Here is a 21262-nt window from a genome sequence, read left to right as displayed (position 1 = left end):
TTCTATTAGACCCTTTGCTTCTTTGTTGAGTTTCTGTCTGGTATTCCTGTCTAGTGGTGAGAGTGGTATGTTGAAATCTCCCACTATAACTATGTGGGGCTTTAGATGTGATTTAAGTTCTAATAATATTTCTTTAACGAATGTGGATGCCTTTGTATTTGGGGCATAGATGTTCAGGATAGACACTTCATCTTGGTGGATTTCACCTGTGATGAGTATGTAATGACCTCCTTCATCTCTTTTGATTGCTTTTATTTTAAAGTCTAGTTTGTTAGATATTAGGATTGCTACCCCTGCTTGTTTCTTGGGTCCATTTGATTGAATATTTTTTTCCCAACCTTTAACTCTCAGGTAGTGTCTGTCTTTGAGGGTGAGGTGTGTTTCTTGTATGCAGCAGAAGGAAGGGTTCTGTCTTCGAATCCATTCTGCTAGTCTGTGTCTTTTTATGGGTGAGTTAAGGCCATTAATGTTGAGGGATATTAATGATCATTGATTGCTCATCCTTCTTCAATTCGCAATGGTTGTTGTTGTTGGAATTATGTGTGGAATTTCACCCTTTTGTTCTTTTGGCTGTTGGTAGAGAGGGATTCTCTAATGCCTATGTTTTTCTGGTTGTAGTTAGCTTCCTTGGGTTGGAGTTTTCCTTCCAAAACTTTCTGTAGGGCTGAGTTAGTGGATACATATTGCTTGAGTCTAGTTTTGTCATGGAATATCTTGTTTTCTCCGTCTATAGTAATTGAGAGCTTTGCCGGGTATAGTTGTGTGGGCTGGCATCCATGGTCTCTTAGTGTTGGTAGAATATCTATCGAGTACCTTCTGGCTTTCAGATTTTCCATGGAGGAGTCAGGTGTAATTCTGATAGGTCTGCCTTTATATGTTACTTGACTTTTTCCTTAGCTGCTCTTAATATTCTTTCTTTATTCTGTGTATTTGGGGTCTTGATTATTATGTGGCAAGGGGACTTATTTTTGTGGTCCACTCTATTTAGTGTTCTGTAAGCTTCTTGAACATTCATTGGCATGTCTTTCTTAAGGTTGGGAATGTTTTCTTCTATGATTTTGTTGAATATGTTTTCTGCCCCTTTGAGGTGGTTTTCTTCTCCTTCTTCTATACCTATTATTCTTAGGTTTGGTCTTTTCATGGTGTCCCATATTTCCTGGATGTTTTGTGTTAAGGATTTGTTGGACTTAAGGTTTTCTTTGGTTGATGAATCTATTTCTCCTAGTGTATCTTCAACACTTGAGATTCTCTCTCCCATCTCTTCTATTCTGTTGGTAATGCTTGTATTGGTAGACCTGACCATTTGCCCAGCTTTACTATTTCCTGCCTTTCTTCAGATTGTGTTTTTTTTTATTGTCTCTATGTCAGTTTTCAACTCTTGTAGTGTTTGCATTGTTTCTTGCAATTTTTGGTTTATCTTTTCGTCCATTTGTTCCCTTTTATGAATTTTTTGGTTTGCTTTTTCTTCCATTTCTTGCAATTTTTGGTTTGCTTTTTCTTGCATTTCTTGCATTTTTGCTTTGTTTCTTCTTCCATTTCCTGCCTTTTTGTTATATTTCTTCTTCCATTTCTTTTATTTTTTTTTGCTTTGTTTTTTCTTGCATTTTTTGCTTCATTTCTTCTTCCATTTCTTGCATTTTTTGGGTTTGTTTTTTTCTTTCATTTCTTTGAAGGATTTTCCTATATCCTCTTTTAGAGCCTCTATCATTTTCATGAAAGTGGTTTTAAGGTCATTCTCTTCTGCTTCATTTGCATTGGAATGTTGGAGTCTTGCTGGTGTGGAGTCTCTAGAATCTTGTGGGGTCATATTTGTTTTTCTTTTGCTGAGTGTGTTTTTGTATTGTCTCTTTCCCATCTCTTCTTCTCGTGGGTGCAGAAAGAGCCCCTTACTGGTCTGGTGGTTAGGGGACCAGAGTTCCCTTTCGGTGGGTGTTAGCAAGTCCAATAATCTGGTAGTTCTTCTCCTCCTTGTCCTCGTTCTGGTCCCGTGGGTGGAGAAGAAGAACAGGTATCTGGGGTGCTTAGCCTCACACCTGGTCCCCTGGACCCTTTGCTGGATCCCGTGGCCGGAACAGCTGCTTCCCTGGTCTCCCTGGCTCCTCTGGTTTCCTGGTCTCGTTTGTGGTAGAGAAGTCCTGGAGTCTGGGGTGTTTATTGATTTTCTTAAAGAACCAAATCTTTGTTTCATTGATTCTTTGTATTGTTTTCTTTGTTTCTACTTTATTGATTTTGCCCCTTAAATTGATTATTTCCTGGCATCTACTCCTCCTGGGTTAGTTTGCTTCCATTTGTTTTGGAGCTTTCAGTTGTGCTGTTAATTCTCCAGTGTGTCTATTCTCCCATTTCTTTATGTGGGCACTTAGTGCTATGAACTTTTCTCTTAGCACTGCTTTCAAAGAGTCCCACAAATTTATTTATTTTTATTTTTCATTTAAATTAGAAACAAGCTTGCTTCACATGTCAATCCCAGCTCCCTCTCCCTCCCCTCCTTCCCCTTATCCCAGGCTCCCCAGTACCCCACCCAATCCCCACTTCATTCCCCAGGGAGAGAGATGTTGTATCTTTATTCTCGTTGAAATCTAGGAAGTCTTTAATTTCTTCTTTTATTTCTTCCTTGACCAAGAATGGTGCAATTGCACATTGCTCAGTTTCCATGAGTTTGTAGGGTTTTTGTGATTTGTGTTGTTGTTGAATTCTAACTTTAAACCATGGTCATCCAATAGGATACAGGGGGTTGTTCCATTTTTTTTAAACTGTTGAGGTTTGCTATGTTGCAAAGTATGTGGTTGACTTTAGAGAAGGTTCCATGTGGCACTGAGAAGAAGGCATATTCTTTTGTGTTTAGATGGAATGTTCTATAGATGTATGTTAAACCAATTTGTTCCATAACTTCTATTGATTCCTTTTGTTGTTGTTGTTGTTGTTAAGCTTTTGTCTGGTGGTCCTGTCTAGTGGTGAGATTGAGGTGTTGAAGTTTCCCACTATAAGTGTGTGAGGTTTTGTGTGAGTATTTTTTTTACATATGTGGGTGCCTTCGTATTTGGGGCATAGGCATTTAGAATTGCGACATCTTCTTGATGGACTTTTCCTGTGATGAATATGAAATGACTTTCTTCATCTCTTTTATTGAGTTTAAGTTGAAATCTAATTTGTTAGATATTATGATATTTACACCAGCTTGTTTCTTGGGTCCATTTGATTATAAATTTTTTTTCATCCCTTTACTCTGTGGTAACATCTGCCTTTGCCATTGAAATGTGTTTCTTGAATGCAGCAGAAGGATGGATTCTGTCTTTGTATCCATTTTTTAGCCTGTGCTTTTTTATAGGCAAGTTAAGACCATTGACATTGAGGAGTATTAACAACCACTGATTGTTAATTCTTGTTTGTTTTGGATATGCTGGTTATTGAGTGTGGGTTTTCCCTCTTTTTCTTTGGTTTTTGGTAAAGTGGGATTATATTGCCTATGTTTTTTGAGTGTAGTTATCTTCCTTGGGTTGGAGTTTTCATTCCAGTACTTTCTGTAGGGCTGGAATTGTAGATATGTATTATTTAAATCTATTTTATTTTTCATGGACTATCTTATTTCTTCCATCTATAGTGATTGAAATATTTGCTGGTCATAGTAGAATGTATGGCATTTATGTTCCCTTAGCATTTGTAGAACATCTATCTAGGACCCTCTGGCTTTCAGAGTTTCCATTGGGTAGTTGGGTATGATTCTGATAGGTCTGCCTTTATATGTTTCTTGGTCATTTTTCTTAGCTGCTCTTAATATTGTTTCTTTATTCTGTAAGTTTGGCATTTTGCTTATTATGTCAGGAGGGGACTTCTTTTTGTGGTCCAGTCTACTTGGTGTTCTGTAAGATTCTTTTACTTTCATACACATATCCTTCTTTAGGTTGGGGAAGTTTTCTTCTATGATTTTGTTTAATATGTTTTCTGTACCCTTGAGCTGAACTTCTTCACCTTTTATACCTATTATTCTTAGGTTTGACCTTTTCACAGTGTCCCATATTTCCTGGATATTTTGTGTTAGGGATTTATTGGTTTTGAGATTTTCTTTGGTTGATGACTGTATTTCCTATAATGAGTCTTCAACACCTGAGATTCTCTCTGCCATCTCTTGTATGCTATTGGTTATACGTACATATATAGTTCCTGATTGTTCACCGAGGCTTTTCTACTTTCAACTTCCCTTCATTCTGTATGTTCTTTATTGTTTCTACTTCAGTTTTCAAGCCTTGAACCAATTGGATTGATTCCTCCCTCTCTGTCACTGGATTTCTTGAGTTCAGCTCAGTGTTTAGCTGTGGGAAAATCAATCACTATACTAAACCATGCCTTAGGTAATAAATAAAGCAAGGGAATTCCAGGCCATAAGGGCCTGTTAGCTGAATCACCTATTTTATGGCTCTTGAATCTGTTATCATTCTCCATTTTCCAGTATTCAAAGCCTGGTTGATTCTTCAATATGTAGAGTATGTATCTGTTCCTGTACCAAGTGCTCTAATACATGTAATTTTTCTGATGTCAAAGGCCATTGTCCCACCCACACAAGTTTGACAGCCATTTTAAAGTAGGGCAATTGGTATTTTTGAAAGACCAACAACTGTTGTGTCTTGCTTATATACAAACTGAATGCTCTGTAGCTGTTCTTAAAAATACCTCTTAATATTTTTCTCAGAAGGAGTCAACAAAATCTGGTATACCAAGTTGAGGCAGAATCAAGTCTGTCCCCCTCCCCTGATATCAAGGCTGAGAAAGGTATCCCATCATAGGGGTAGTTCCCTATGGTGGGATTCCACCATATTTCATGTGCTTAGTATAGGTTCTGGTGCTTTACTGGAGGCCAGACTGAATCAAAGAACCCAAGGCCCCCCAAATGCCAGCAGATACATCCTACTGGACCTGAAGACTCACTACTCATCAGATCCCTTGGCCACTTAGGCAAGAAGACTAGAGAGGAAACAGAAACAACGGGACAAAACACTCATGCAACAAAGACAACACAGAAATCAACACCTAGACCTATAATCATGCCAATTCCAGATACCTAAACACAAAAGTAAGAATGCAATCAATAACTGAAAGGGAAACACCAAAATTTAGTTATCTTCTGGCAGCAAGACCTGAATATTCCAACACACTTGAAGCACAGGAAAACAACCTTAAAATATATTTATGAAGATGATAGAAGTTCTTTGGGAGGAAATGAAAATAATTCCCTCAAAGGAATTAAAGAAATGACAAACAAAACATTGGAGAAAATCAATGTATCTATTAAAGAATGTCAAGAAAACCAAGAAAAAACAATTGTCAGAAACAAATAAAAGTATTCAAGACCCAAAAATGGAAAGAAGAAATAGAGAAAACACAAATTGTGGGAACTCTGGAAATGGAAAATCTGGGTAAGTGAACAGAAACTACAAATACAAGCATCACCAACGGAATACAACAGATGGAAGAAATAACATAAGGCATTGAAAATATTATAGAGAAAATAGATTCATCAGTCAAAGAAAATGTTAAATCTAAAAAATTCCTAATACAAAACTTCCAGGAAATCTGAGAAACTATGAAAAGTCAAAATCTAATACTAATAGGAATAGAAGAAAGAGAAGAATCCCAGCTCAAAGAACCACAAAAAAATTCAACAAAAATGATGGAAGAAAACTACCCTAACCTAAAGTAGGAAGTGCCTATAAAGGCACAATAAGTTTACAGAAATCCAAATAGACTGGACCAGAGAAAAAGTACCCATGACACATAATAACCAAATCATTAAATATACAGAATAAAGAAAGAATATTAAAAATTCCAAATAAAAAAGGCCAAATACCACATAAATGTAAATCTACCAGAATTACACTAGACTTCTCAATGGAGACCTTAAAAATCAGAATAGCCTAGATAGATACCTTGCAGACTCTAGAGACCATGGATGCAAGCCAAAATTGCTATACCCAGCAAAACTTTTAATCACCATAGACTGAGAAAACAAGACATGTCATGACAAAGTCAAATTTAATCAATATCTACCCACAAATCCCGTCTACAGAAGATATTAGAAGGAATATTCCAAACCAAGCAAGCTAGTTAAACCCACGGAAACACAGGCAATAGACAACTCCACACCAGAAAAATTCAAAGAAGACAAACACACACGCACACACACACACCACCACCACCACCACCACCAACAACAACAACACCAACAAGAGTAATAAAAATAACAGGAATTCACAATCACTGGCCATTAATATCTCTCAATATCAATGGCCTCAAATTACCAATAAAAAGACATTGGCTAACAGGATCTTTATGAAAACATTCTGCTGCATACAAGAAACACAGATATCATCTCAGACTGAAGGGTAGGAAAAATTTCCCCAATCTAATGGACCTAAGAAGCAAGCTGGTATAGCTATCCTAATATCTAACAAAACAGACTTCAAACCAAAATTAATCAAAAAAGTTAGAGAACATTCCATATTCACCAAATAACAAATCCCCCAAATAAGAGTTAATATAAATACTCCTCAAATACTTCCAGGCAATATAAGCTAAAGGAACATTGCCAAATTCATTTGATTAGACCACAGTCACCCTGATACACAAACCACCCAAAGACTCAACAAAGAAAGAGAATTAGTCCAATTTCACTCCTGAACATTGATGCAAAGATACTCAATAAAATACTGGCAAAACGAATACAAGAACACATCAAAGAGATCATTCACTCTGATCAAGTGGGCTTCATCCTAGAGATAGAGAGATGGTTCAGCATATGAAAATATGTCAATGTAACCTACGATATAAACAAAATGAAGGCTAAAAACGCACAAAAACATGATCATCTCATTAGATGCTGAAAAATCCTTTGACAAAATACATCACCCTTCATGATAAAAGTCTCAGAGAGATCAGGAATAAAAGGAATAAACCTAAATAAGATAAAAAGCAAAATATAGCAAGCAAACAGCCAACATCAAATTAAATGAGGAAGAACTCTAGCAATGTGGCTGGATACAAGATTAGCCCCCCAAATGAAGTAGTTCTCTTATATACAAATGACAAAAGGACTGAGAAAGAAACCACGGAAACAAGACCCTTCACAACAGCCACAAACAATTTAGCATATCTGGGAGTAACTCTAACAAAGAAAGTGAAAGACCTGTATCACAAGAACTTCAAGTCACTGGAAAAAGAAATTAGAGATTATATCCGAAGGTGGAAGGATCTGCCATGCTAATGGATCAGTAGGATTAGCATATTAAAAATGCCCATCTTACCAAAAGCAATCTACAGATTTAACACAATTAACATAAAAATTATGACACAATCCTATACAGAAAATGAAAGCAATATTCTCAAGTTCAGATGGAAAAACAAAAAGCCAGGACAGATAAAAAAAGTTCTGGACAATAAAAGAACTTAAGTCCAAAAGGATCAAAGACCTCAACATAAATCCTGCCACACTGAACCTATTAGAAGAGAAAGTCGGAGGTACCCATGAAAGAATTGGTACAGGACACTGCTTCCTGAACATAACTCTAGTAGCACACAAACTGAGATCCACAATTAATAAATGAGACCTCTTGAAACTGAAAAGCTTCTGTAAGGCAAAGGACACAGTCAACAAGTCAAAAAAGGCAAACCACAGAATGGGAAAAGATAATCACTAACCCCACATCTGACAGCAGGTAGATATCCAAAATTTACAGAGAAATCAAGAAGTAAGACCCCAAAACACCAAAGGATCCAATTAAAAAGTGAGCTACAGAAATAAATAGAGAATTCTCAACAGAGGAGTCTAAGATGACTTAAGAAAGCTCAACATTCCTAGCCATCAGGGAAACACAAATCAAAACAACTCTGAGATACCATCTTACTCTTGTCAGATGGCTAAAATCAAAAACACCAATGACAGTTTATGCTGGAGAGGATGAAGAGAAAGGGAGACAGTCCTCCACTGTTGGGAGTGCCAACTCGTACAGCCACTTTGAAAATCAGTATGGAGATTCTTCAGGAAAATGTGAATCTGTCTACCATAAGACCCAGCAATTCCACTCTTAGGCATATACCCAAAAGATGCACATTCATAAAATTAGGACATCTGTTGAACTATGTTCATAGCAGCATTATTTGTAATAACCAGAGCCTGGAAGCAACCAAGATACCCCTCAACTGAAGAATGGATGGGGAAAATGTAGTACATTTACACAATGTAGTACTATTCAGAGGAAAAAAACAAAGGAATCTTGAAATTTGCAGGCAAATGGATGGCTCTAGAAGAAACCATCCTGAGTGAGGTAACCCAGTTACAAAAAGACAAACATGATATGTACTCACTCATATATGGATTTTAGACATGGATCAGGATAAGGCCAGTCTACAATCTCACTGCCAGAGAATCTGGGAAATAGAACCTTTACCCAGTGACTGATGCAGAGGGAGACACCCACAGCTAAACAGTGAACTGAACTGAACTCCTGGAATCCAGTGACAGAGAGGGAAGACTGATGAGCATAGGGGTCATGACTGGGCTGTTTTAAACCACAGAAACAGCTGACCTGAACAAGGAGGAGCTATTGAACCCCATACTGATGGCTGGGAAGCCAGCATGGAACTGATCTAGACCCCCCTGAATGTGGGTGTCAGTGAGGAGACCTAGGCAATCTATGGGGCCTTGGGTAGTAGATCAGTATTTATCCCTGCCATACAAATGGACTTTGGGTCCCCATCCCACAATGAGTGATGCTCCCTCATCCTGGAATCTTGGGGAAAGGCCTAGGCCCTGCTGTGAATGAGATGACAGTCTCTGGAGTTCCTCAATGGAGGGATTTACCCTCCCTAGGGATCAGAATGGGGATTGGTTGGGGGGTTGGGGGGCTGGCTGGGGGAGGCAGGGGAGGAGGAGAGGGAGAGGGTACTGGGATTGACATGTGAAGCAAACTTGTTTCTAATTTAAATAAGAATAATAATAAAAAAGAACTTCCAGCGCCATCACCATGACTGGTCTCGAGCTCTGCTACAGAGCTATAATGATAAAAAACTGCATGGTACTGACAAACAGACACACTGATGAATAAAATACCCAGTTATAAATCCAATGTTGTGGAATATTCCTTTACCCTGTGTGAATACATGTTAATGTGATTGGTTTAATAAACAAGCTGACTGGCCATGAGAGACAGCAAGATGGGCATGCCATACTGAGAAAAGGTACCAAGTCAAGTGGCTAAGCAGAGATTAATAGAAGTGGGTTAATTTAAATGTAAGAGTTAGCTAGTAAGAAGCCTCACCTATCAGGCAAGCATTTATAATTAATATAAGCCTCTGTGTGGTAATTTGGGGAGCAGCTGCTGGATATCTGGGAACAGTCAGGCAAGAGAGAAACATCCGACTACAATCCAAATTTGCTCCTTGAAATTTGTGTTCATGTGTAATGAATGGCTAATTTTCACCTGAGATATTGGTTCCAGGGGATTTTGGATTCACAGTGAATCCCTAGACTCCTCAGAGATTTACTCTCAATGGTAAACAATGACTGTGGGAGACGGCTTGGAGGCTATAAAACCATGCTATAATTATCTTGCCTTTCTACTTTAGAATGAATCCTTATTTCAAAAGGTGAGTGTAAAGACATCCCTTTACTATACGAATACACTTGGTTATTTGAAAATATGTATATGTTTATAAGTTGTAGTCAAGAAACAAGTCAGGTATAATCAAGAAAAATTAACATAATTTATATTTCCAAAGTGAAATTCCGGTGAATATTTATGCATAGAACTTAGTTTTCATACTTTCTTATTTATCCATGCACTTAGAAGACTGGAAATCCATGTGCTCTCTAATGCCATATTAGCTCAAAACTCAAGAAAAATGCGAATGAATTTATTACCTTTGACATTGGTGATTTTCTGACAAATGTCTCATGGGAAGACAGACTTAGTTTACTGACTGAAAACTATAGGGTCACAGGGTCCAGACACTGTGGACAAACAAGAGAATATGAAGTCAAAAATCTCAAGACATGAGAATCTGCCTACTTCTAGATGGGGAACGTGGGTAAACTTAATATTCCAGGTTGAATATTTACCTGTGTACTTTGTAAGCAATCACATTATTTAATTCCATTTTACTCCAGCTAGAAAACATCATTATGTGAAAACAGGATTTGGTGAGTGTGTGAATAAGTACCTACTACTATTATTAAAAATAGTATTCAGTATGTGATTTGTGAGAAGGCAATGGTTTAATTAGTAAGTATTTGAAGTATTTAATAAATTCATAGTATGTAGTAAACTTGTAGTAGGTTCTCTCATTTGTAATTTTAGTTCTTCCAAGAAATTTTATTTCTCACTATAAAAACTAGTCTTAAAGTAATCAGGTAGTTGATAGAGTTGACAACACACATTTCTAACCATAGTCCTTCTATTTGAAAAGCTTACCTGCTGCCTCTCCTAGATTAAAACATGCTCCTCATTTTATTGTCACTCTTCAAACTATTAAGCCTGTGGTTTGTGTCTTCATTCTAATGTTTCTTATGTAACATTAAGTTACTTAGCGTTTTCAGATCACACATTTTATTAACCATAAAATTGAATCATTAAGAGTCCTAATATTTCATGTAAATGGTAGTAGACTACTATATAATGTATAGCAGTACAAGTGATTTGTAAAGGATTCTTTTTTGTGATTTTTTAAAACTTTTGTTTACTTAATTATAATTTTAAATAGCTTCTTTCACATGTCAACCCCAGTTCCCTCTCCCTCCCCTCCTCCCGCAACCCCCCCCACAATTCCCCCCAGCCTCCCACCCTATCGCTACTTCCTTCCACATAGGGGATATCTAGAGTCTGTCATTTCACTCAGGGCAGGGTACAGGCACTTCACTAAGAGTCCAGATTGAGAAAGCATCCATCTTTGTGTTATGGACACACGATGTCTGTTTGTATGCCAGGGATAAACACTGATCCACGGCCCAGGGCCCCATAGGTTGCCCAGGCCTCCTCACTGACTCTCACATTCAGGGGGTCTGGATCAGTCCCATGCTGGCCTCCAAGCTGTAGGTCTTGGGTCCAAGAGCTCTCCTCTGTTGAGATCAGCTGTCTCTGATGGTTTTGCCAGCCATTCTTTGCCAATTTGCTCATCACTCCTCTCTCTCTGTCACTGGGTTCCTTGGGTTCAGTTCAGTGTTTAACTGAGGGTGTTTGCCTATGCTTCTATCAGTCACAGGATGAAGGCTCCAGGATGGTTATAGACATCAAGTTCATTATCAGGAATGGGCATTCGAGGTGGTCTCTCCACTATTGCTTAGCTTGCCAGTTGGTGTCATCCCTTTAGATCACTAGAGGTCTCACTGGTGCCAGATCTCTCTTCTAACCTATGATTCCCTCTTCCCCCTATTTTACCCCCCACTCAACCTTCCTGTTCCCCCGTGACCTACTCTCTCTTCCTCTTGTCCCCCTCTCTTCTTCCAAGCTCCCACTCCCCCTCACCCCTCTCCGTGTACCCCATCTGTTCAGAAGATCTTGCCTCATTCCTCTTCTCTTGGGTACCATGCATATCTCTTAGGTTCTTTCCTGTTTCCCAGACTCTCTGTCAGTGGAGGTGCAGACTGGTACTGTCCTGATCCATGTCTAAAATCCATATATGAGTGAGTACATGCCATGTTTGTCTTTTTGTGACTAGGTTACCTCACTCAGGATGGTTTCTTCTAGTGCCATCCATTTACCTGCAAATTTCACGATTCCATTGTTTTTTTCTGCCGAGTAATACTCCATTGAGTAAATGAACCACATTTTCTCTATCCACTCTTCAGTTGAGGGGCATCTAGGTTGCTTCCAGGTTCTGGTTATTACAAATAATGCTGCTATGAACATAGTGGAGCAGATGCCCTTGTTGTATGAATTTGCCTCTTTTGGATATATGCCTAAGAGTGGAATTGCTGGGTCCCATTTTCCTGAGGAATCTCCATACTGATTTCCAAAGTGGCTGTACGAGTTGGCATTCACACCTGCAGTGGAGGAATGTTCCTGTCTCTCCACATCCTCTCCAGCATAAATTGTCTTCGGTGTTTTTGATTTTAGCCATTCTGACAGGAGTAAGATGGTATCTCAGAGTTGTTTTGATTTGCATTTCCCTCATGGCTAAGGATGTTGAGCACTTTTTAAGGGTCTCTTGGACATTTTAGCCTCCTCTATTGAGAATTCTCTATTTAGTTCTGTACCCCACCTTTTAATTGGATCCTTTGGTGTTTTGGAGACTTGCTTCTTGAGTTTTTTGTAAATTTTGGAGATTAGCCCAATGTGAGATGTGGGGTTAGTGAATATCTTCTCCTATTCTGTGGACTGCCTTTTTGTCTTGTTGACTGTGTTCTTTGCCTTACAGAAGCTTCTTAGTTTCAGGAGGCCCCATTTGTTAATTGTCGATCTCAGTGTCTGTGCCACTTGTGTTATGTTCAGGAAGTGGCCTCTTGTACCAACTCATTGAAGAGTATCTCCCACTTTCTCTTCTAAGAGTTTCAGTGTGTTGGATTTATGTTGAGATCTTTGATCCATTTGGACTTAAGTTTTGTACAAGGTGATAGACATGGATCTATCTGCAGTTTTCTGCATGCCAATACCCAGTTATGCCAGCACCATTTGTTGAAGATGCTTTCTTTTTTCCATTGTATAGTTTTAGCTTCTTTGTCAAAAATCAAGTGTTCATAGGTGTGTGGATTAAAATCAGGGTTTTCAGTTCGGTTCCCTTGGTCTATCTGTCTGTTTTTGTGCCAATACCAAGCTGTTTTCAGGACTATAGCTCTATAATAGAGCTTGAAGTCAGGTATGGTAATGTCTCCTGAAGTTCCTTTATTGTATAGGGTTGTTTTGGCTATCCTGGGCCTTTTGTTTTTCCATATAAAGTTGATTATTGTTCTTTCAAGATCTGTGAAGAATTGTGCTGGAATTTTGATAGGGATTGCATTGAATCTGTAGACTGCTTTTGGCAAGATTGCCATTTTTATTATGTTGATCCTACCAATCCAAAGGTCAGTAATTACTTAAGATTTCATTGCATAATGTTATATTTGCAAAGCTTAATTCTTTCTGATTTGTTATTCTCAAAAATCTCATAGTTTACACATTTAGTTTTAAATACAATTAGTTATCTTTTATCATATACATGGATGTAAATTAAAGATACATTATTACAAAGAGTTTGCTAGTATTTCACTTTTAAATTTATAAAATAATTAATGCACACATATTTGGAAACTCTGGGAGTCCAATGTAATACCCCCAAATATGTGTTTTCAATGACATATATTTTGTGCAATATATGTGCTATTGAAAATGTAGTTAGATATTTATAAATCCTTTCTTGTAATGTCTCCATCACAGCCTTGATCTAGCATCAGCTATATCATCCCATGGCTTTTGTGGAGGATGGAAACCACACTGCAGTAACAGAGTTCATTTTATTGGGATTGACAGATGACCCAGTTCTCAGAGTTGTCCTCTTCACCATCATCCTGTGCATCTACCTGGTGACTGTGTCTGGGAATCTCAGCACCATCCTCCTCATCAGAGTCTCTTCTCAGCTCCATCACCCCATGTACTTTTTTCTCAGTCACTTGGCTTCTGTTGACATAGGCATCTCATCTTCTGTCACACCCAATATGCTTGTCAATTTCCTGGTAGAAAAAAACACCATCTCCTACCTTGGATGTGCCATCCAGCTTGGCTCAGCTGCTTTCTTTGGATCAACTGAGTCCTTCATTCTGGCTGTCATGGCTTATGATCGTTTTGTGGCAATCTGCAACCCACTGCTTTATTCAACCAAAATGTCCTCACGAGTGTGTATCCAGTTGCTTGTAGGATCTTATATTGGTGGTTTTCTTAATGCTTCCTCCTTTATTCTTTCCTTCTTTTCTTTTCTCTTCTGTGGACCAAATAGAGTCAATCACTTTTTCTGTGATTTTACTCCTTTAGTTGAACTTTCCTGCTCTGATGATAGTGTCCTCATAGTTGTGGATTCATTTTCTGCGGGCTCCATCATTGTGATCACAGTGTTTGTCATAGCCATTTCATACGCCTACATCCTCATCACCATCCTTAACATGGGTTCCACTGAGGGTCGCCAGAAAGCCTTCTCCACTTGCACCTCCCACCTCACTGCAGTGATTGTTTTCTATGGGACTGTCACATTCATCTATGTGATGCCCAAGTCCAGCTACTCCACAGACCAGAATAAAGTATTATCTGTGTTCTACATGGTGATGATCCCCATGTTGAACCCACTCATCTACAGCTTTAGGAACAATGAGATTAAGGGTGCTCTGAAGAGACAATTTAGTAAGAAAACATTTTCCTAGCAATGTTATTCATTTCATGCCCAACCAAAAATATTTCCAAAAATCAGATATTGAATATTATTTTCAGTTGTATTCCTATCTCTAAGTAATTCCCTGCTATGTAGAAATTACTGACTGCATAATTTTTAAGTCTGTGTCCATTTTCAATAATAGTTACCCTTAAGTGTATATAATAGCTATAGTTAGAAGAAACACATTTAGAGAGAAAATAGCAAGATGGAACAGACCATAAAATTGTTAGAGATGTTTTAATTATAGTGGAATCTTTTATTTAGATGGGACATTTACACTCATAGGCATTAGATATGTGTTACAATCCTCTGATGTCAAAACTGGCTGTTTGTGAGAGGGGTGTCCAATTTTGGGGTAAGATATTGCTGTCCAATGTGATACCCTAGGAAACATTTTCTTTTTTTAAATTATGTGAGTGAAATTCAGAGCCTGATAGAATCAATGTGATGTAAATGTAAACCATAGCCTCAGCTTACCTGAGGATATTTATTCATCTCTATATGATAATAACAATCATATTAGTTTTTCTTTCCCAACTTATTTCCTTACACTTAGGACACCATTATTGAATTAGTTCATTTCTGTAGGAACTGTATTTTCTCTCTCCCATTCTCTGTTGTTCTACTTTGCCAAAAGTTTGTAGATTTGAGGTGAACATTGATCTACTATTTATTGCCAGTGTCTCTACTTCAGGCTTATAACTTTCACAATAAATGTGCCAATAAGATGGCTAATTTACTGTGTCATCTTGACTATGATGTAATGCCCAGATGTCTGCTCCAATACCATTGCAAGTAAGACTTAAATGGTATAAGGAGTTATTTAGCATCTCCAGTCACTGAATACAGCAGATTCTTTCTCAATGGTTTTATCTCTCAAAGACTTTTCTGATCAGCTCAGTCTTTTAAATATTAGTCTTCTGCCTCCAGCATGGTTTTAAATCGGAAGCTATAGCACCAATTCCTTTTAGTATATTCTAGCTGTTTGCCTACCCTATGAATTGTAGGTGACCAGTCATGCAATTTCGGGAGAAAATTACTCTTTGTATCTCTCTCCTCCTTTTCCATATCCCTGTTTCTCCTTGTATATGTGAATTTTATGAGGCAATCCCATAAAAATCTGTCAGAAGAGATGCTGCATGTGAGTGTGTCTGTGTATATCTATATACACACACATATATGTGTCTATATTCATGTACAGGCTTGTTTCACTGGGGAAGCCTAACTGATACTACTGTTCACTAAATTTTGATTTCTATCCCTCAAACTCAGAATCAGTTTGTGTGTTTATTCAGAAAAAAATCTTGAGAGATGAAAGTGAACTATAGGAATTATTCATTTGCTACCATTTCAAAACCTTAAACTTGTTCATATTATTTGCTAACTCAAGACCCTCCCCTCTCACACACAGTACTACTACCCACAGTGTACTTTTCCTTTCATATTCGTCACACTGTAATTAGTCTGGATCTACCAGCTTGTCATTGTTGAGTATTTCTAGGAAGACTTCTTTAAACTCCACTGTAAACCAAGGATACATTATATGATGATCAGCCCTTCTAATCCTGAGTGCTTGTTGTTGTTGTATACTTGTGTCTTGTTTTTGTACAGTGCAATTTTGCTTTGACAGCTAAAATAATGTCCTCTTTCCCTGCTCTTGAAATTTCACATAATTCTAGGATCCTAGTATGCTTTAACATACATTTAGTTGAAGTAAATGAAAAATTTAATATCTAAATGGCTAAATGAAATTTTACTATGCCTAATGCATAGATTCAGTAGAGTCTGATTATTTAACAGAAGGTGTAAAGAAGCACTGCAATGTAAGGGATACATCAGAGTCAAAGAAATCCTCTTACCTGTTATCCTTAAGTCACAGTTTTTAAAGATGAGTAAAATGAGAAAACAGTTGAGAAATTTTTGCCACTATGTTGCTTAGTTTACTGATATATCCTTCAACTCTCTGCTTCAGGTAAAGTGGTTTCTATTAGACTAAATTTATGAAACAAAATAAAAGAGAAGTAAAATATAGATTTTATGAAATATAAAAATAAATTTCCAGAGCTTTTTTTGAAAGAGATGATCTATTGGAAGAGCATTTGTAAGTCCATAGGAGTTGGATTATTGTACTGTTCTCTGACTCATATTAGCTAATTGTTTGGGGGGTTCCACACTGAGATTCACCTGAGGTCTGTGATACCTAGTAAAAATATGTATTCTGAATGGTCCAGATTGAACATACTGCTTGCTATGCTGATTTATGTATATATGCTAGTAACTAAAACTTTTATTTACTTCACTGCACTCTCTTTTACTCCTAACTCATACCTTTCCTGTAATAAACCACATCATCTACTCAGTGTGTTGATTCAGAAACCTAAGAGAATTACCTCTCTCTTCTGTCTATAGTCCTACAGTAGAAAAAAAAACATTGCACATTCTGGTCAGCATGATTCCACCACTCCTCTGCATCTTCACTAACCAAGTATTCAAGCCAACAATTTTTCACATTCACTTTATATTAAATTGTGCCATTAAGGGGATTTAATGTTATGCTATGGATTGACTAGGATGTGGTGACCACAAGATTGGTTCAACATGAGCCTCTGATAGCATTTTAGATTCAATTAGCATTTAGTATTCATTGACTAAAACATAAAATTCTTCACAATCTCGGTAGTCCTGGTCCAATCGTCTATAGGTCTTTATGACTGAGTTCTTCAGGAGGACTTTTGATCTATTCTGACTTTAAGGTCTAATATACTCTCTCTCTCTCTCTCTCTCTCTCTCTCTCTCTCTCTCTCTCTCTCTCTCTGTGTGTGTGTGTGTGTGTGTGTGTGTGTGTGTGTGTGCTTGCATGCACACATACTCTGTTTATATTGGAAAGTTTTCTTCTTCTGTCCTTACTCTCTTCTAATTTATTCTACATACATCAGCCACAGTTATAAGCCTAAAGAAATTATTTTCCCTCTCAAAGCCTCCAACGATCTACATTACTTACTATGTCTTCTAAATTGCCGAAATGCCATCCTGGTGGTTTATACTAATTATCAACTAGACAGGATCTAGAATCTACTATGAGGCAAACTTCTGAGCATATCTGTGGAGGAGTGTCTAGTTTGGGTACATTGAAATATGAAAACCCAATCTTAGTGTTAGACTCCATTCAATGGCCCACACCAAGTTGACTATAGTAACATAGTGTATCTTACTGCATAGTATACTACTTGTCACATATTCATGGCTTGTTTGCCCACAAAACTAAATATTTCATTTAGGTGGTCAAAATATTTTTTTGCTCTAGACTCTAAATTCTACACACATATAGAAATTCTGTAAATTTAAATAAATAATAAGCCTTAATGAATGAAAATGCTTATTCAGTAGAAAAGACACTTTCTCCGTCTAAAATCAGATATTGTTGGTTGTGGATATATCACTGGGATATGTAAACACTTTCTAGACTAAAGAAAAGGTCATGGTCATAAACATTTGTCTTTCTTTGAGGCCTGCTCCTTGATAAGGGAAATGATCATATTTGTAGAACTCTCCAACACAACGAGACTGTTTTAACACATTTCTCTTAGTAAGCTCCTTCCATCCTAAATATGGAAGCCTCCACCTCTCAATTGCCATGCTGGATTGTGTTAGACTACCATTCTTTAAAAATGAATGAGAGTTGGGACAAATACTTTTGGTGTTCATTATTTTTTAAAAAGTATTAGGACTACTACAAAGGAAAGGAGGTGAACTGCTTGGGTACCTCAGGACTAGAGGGATAGCACAGCAGTGAGTCTCTTGCGTTTCAGATTTTCGTTTACTAAAGATAATGTGGAGCTTCCACCAGAACCCCAGACAAGCACACATAGCTGTAAACTTGATTTTCCTAGTAAAGTGACAGTTAAACATTGACCTTGGTCCAATGGAAGCTCCTTGGGCACAACTTGCCATAATTTATACAAATACAACTGAAGAAGTAAAACCCTCCAACTCTCCCTACTTTCAATGATTCTATGGAGTGGAGTACTGATTCACCCTGTTGCTGTGGAATATTATTTCAAGATGTGTTATATTTTTATGTTGTGGAACATTTGTTTAATGATGCAAATAGGTATTGCATTGTTTTAGTTGCATTTTTAACTCTCTGAAGCTGTGTTACCTTGGCTATCTAACACTGGATTGACCTAATAAAGAGGTGAACAACAAATAACAAGATGAGAAAAAGAATAGGCAGGGCTGGAAGACAAAAAGAATAAATGGGAGTAGAAATCTGGGAAGAGATGAAGAAGTGAGAATAGAAGGGGACATCCACCCAGCAACACAGCCAGATATGGAATAAGAAGGATAGAAAAGGAATACAGAAATAGAAAAAGGTGAAATCCCAGAGGCAAAAAGTAGGTGGGATCATTTATGTTAAGCTAGCTAGAACCGAGCTGAGCTAAGGCCAGGCATTCATAAGTAAGAGTAAGGTGCCATTTGGGAACTGGGTGGTGGAAACCCCAAAAAGCCAAGAGTGAAAAGCAGCCAACTATACCTTATTTTCTTTTCTGCTCTCTCTGTCTGGGCCTGTAATTTTACTGGGGGAATGAGCACCCTACCATCTTGCAGCCTAGTGAATGTTCTGTTGGTTAGATTTTTTTTTGCAACTTGAAACCAGCTAGAGTTGTCTGGGAAAGGGGGACAGTGGTTAAGAAAATGATTCCATCAAAATGACCGGTGGGCATTTCTGTAAGGCATTTATATTGTATAGTTTCTGTAAAACAATAGGTTGTAATATTGTATTCTATGTGAATAGCTATCTAGTTTTCTTTCAAGTCAGTGTTCTTGGCATATATAGGAACTGGGGAAAACATAACAGAGTTCATTATTTTGGTGTAACAGAGGACACTACAGTCTGTACCATTTTATTTGCTGTGTTTCTGATACTCTACTCTGTCACCTTAATGGGCAATGTGAGCATAGTCATGCTAATCAGAGGCAGCCTTTGGCTTCACACCCCTATGTGCCTTTTCCTCAGCCATTTAATTTTGTACACATCGGGTATTCCTCATCAGTCACACCCATCATGCTCAGGGACTTCCTCAGGAAGGAAATAAGCATCCCTGTGACTGACTGTGTGACCCAACTCGGTCCTGTAGTGACATTTGGGTCGGTCAAGTGCTTCCTTCTGGATGACATAGCTATGACTGCTATGTAGACATCTGCTCACCTCTGCTCTAGTTCACACAGTGTTGTTTGTAGTCTGAATTATTCTAATGAGATCTTTCTATATTGATTTATGTGATGCCCATGACCAGCTTCTCCACAGACCAGAACAAGATGGTGTCTGTGCTCTACACAATGAAAATCCCTATATTAAATTCCCTCATCTATAGACTCAGAAACAAGGGAGTTAAAGAGGCCATGAAAAAGGTATGGCTGTCATGCACTGGTAGCCATAAATATCTGGGGTTTAAAACAGTGTAATGAGCACCAATATTCCAAGTGAATGGACAATATAGTATGCGATTATACAGTTATATATTTATGATGTTTTAGACATAAACACTATAGTCTATCAAGAACATCTTCTTGATGAGTACTCAATTGCCATCATAGAGCCTTCATCCAGTAATGGATGGCAGCAGATGTGGAGATCCACAGCTAAGCGCTAGGCTGAGCTCTTGGAGTCCAGTTGTAGAGAAGTTGGAGTGATAATATAAGCAAAGGAGTCAGGACCATGTTGGGGAGACCCACAAAAGCAGCTAACCCAAGCAAGTGGGAACTCACTGACTCCAGACTGACATCTGGGGAGCCTGCATGGAACAAAACTGGGCCCTGTAAATGTGGGTGACAGTTGGAGGTTTGGACAGTTTATGGGGTCACTGGCAGTAGAACCAGTATTTATCCCTAGTGCATGAACTGGCTTTTTGGAGCCCATTCCCAATGGAGGAGCACCTTGATCAACCTGGATGCAGGAGGGAGACTTTGGTCATGCCTCAATTGATGTGAAAGACTTTGATGATTCCTCAGGGAAGGTCTTGCCCTCCCTGAGGAGTGGATGGGAGAAAGGGTGGGAGAGACTGGGGGAAGTATGAGGAAGGGATGGAGGGGAACTAGGATTTGTATATAAAATAAGATTGTTTTAAATAAAAATAAGTGGGGAAAAAGAATGTACTAATTGTGAAAAATAGCTTTATTAGAACAGCAATACTTAGCAATTTTCCCTCTGCTTTATTCTTTCATCGGCCTCCAGCATCTGAATTTCTAAACAAAAATCTCTCTCTCATACTTTTTGTGTTCTTTGAGTGTAGCCTTTAGATATGGAACTGTAGAATGATTTGTAGTCCTTTGAATGAGAACAGGGCTGCTCCATAGTCTGAATCATTCTAATAGTTGTGTGTGTGTGTGTGTGTGTGTGTGTGTGTGTGTTTTACACATGACTGTAGTTCCCCTCCACCCCCACCTCCCATTCCTTCTCCTTACCTCACCCCCACCTCAGTCTACTCTTCATTTTATCCTTCTCTTTTTCTGCTCACAAGGGGGAAAAATAGTTGAACAAGCGTCCTACAGATTGTCTTTGACTGTCGAACCTATTTACTCTAGTGTATCTTCAACATCTGAAATTCTTTTTCCATCTATTGTATTCTATTGGTGATGCCTGCATCTGTTCCTGTTCACTTACCCAGATTTTCTATTTCCATAATTCCCTCAGTTTGTGTTTTCTTTTTTGCTTCTACTTTCATTTTAAGGTATTGAAACATTTCCTTCACCTGTTTGTTTTTATTCACTTCCTTGTCATTCTTTAAGGGATTTATTGATTTTTCTTCAATGTTTTGTTTGTCTTTTCCTCAGTTTATTTTTTTCTTCTATTAACTAACCTGCAATTTATTATTTTATT

General features: G+C 38.0%; 1 protein-coding gene across 1 annotated transcript; it reads left to right on the top strand.

Moving 5' to 3' along the window:
* The first annotated feature begins 13426 nt into the window (after positions 1-13426).
* LOC101825413 (olfactory receptor 507) lies at positions 13427-14371 on the top strand. Its single transcript, XM_005075710.1, has one exon. The coding sequence runs from the start codon at positions 13427-13429 to the stop codon at positions 14369-14371; it is 945 nt and encodes a 314-aa protein (XP_005075767.1).
* Positions 14372-21262: the final 6891 nt, after the last annotated feature.

The sequence above is a fragment of the Mesocricetus auratus genome, unplaced genomic scaffold, assembly GCF_017639785.1.
Source record: "Mesocricetus auratus isolate SY011 unplaced genomic scaffold, BCM_Maur_2.0 Super-Scaffold_4256, whole genome shotgun sequence".
Taxonomy (NCBI): Eukaryota; Metazoa; Chordata; class Mammalia; order Rodentia; family Cricetidae; genus Mesocricetus; species Mesocricetus auratus.
Note: the sequence above shows the minus strand (reverse complement) of the source record. Positions and strands in the feature narration are given on the sequence as shown.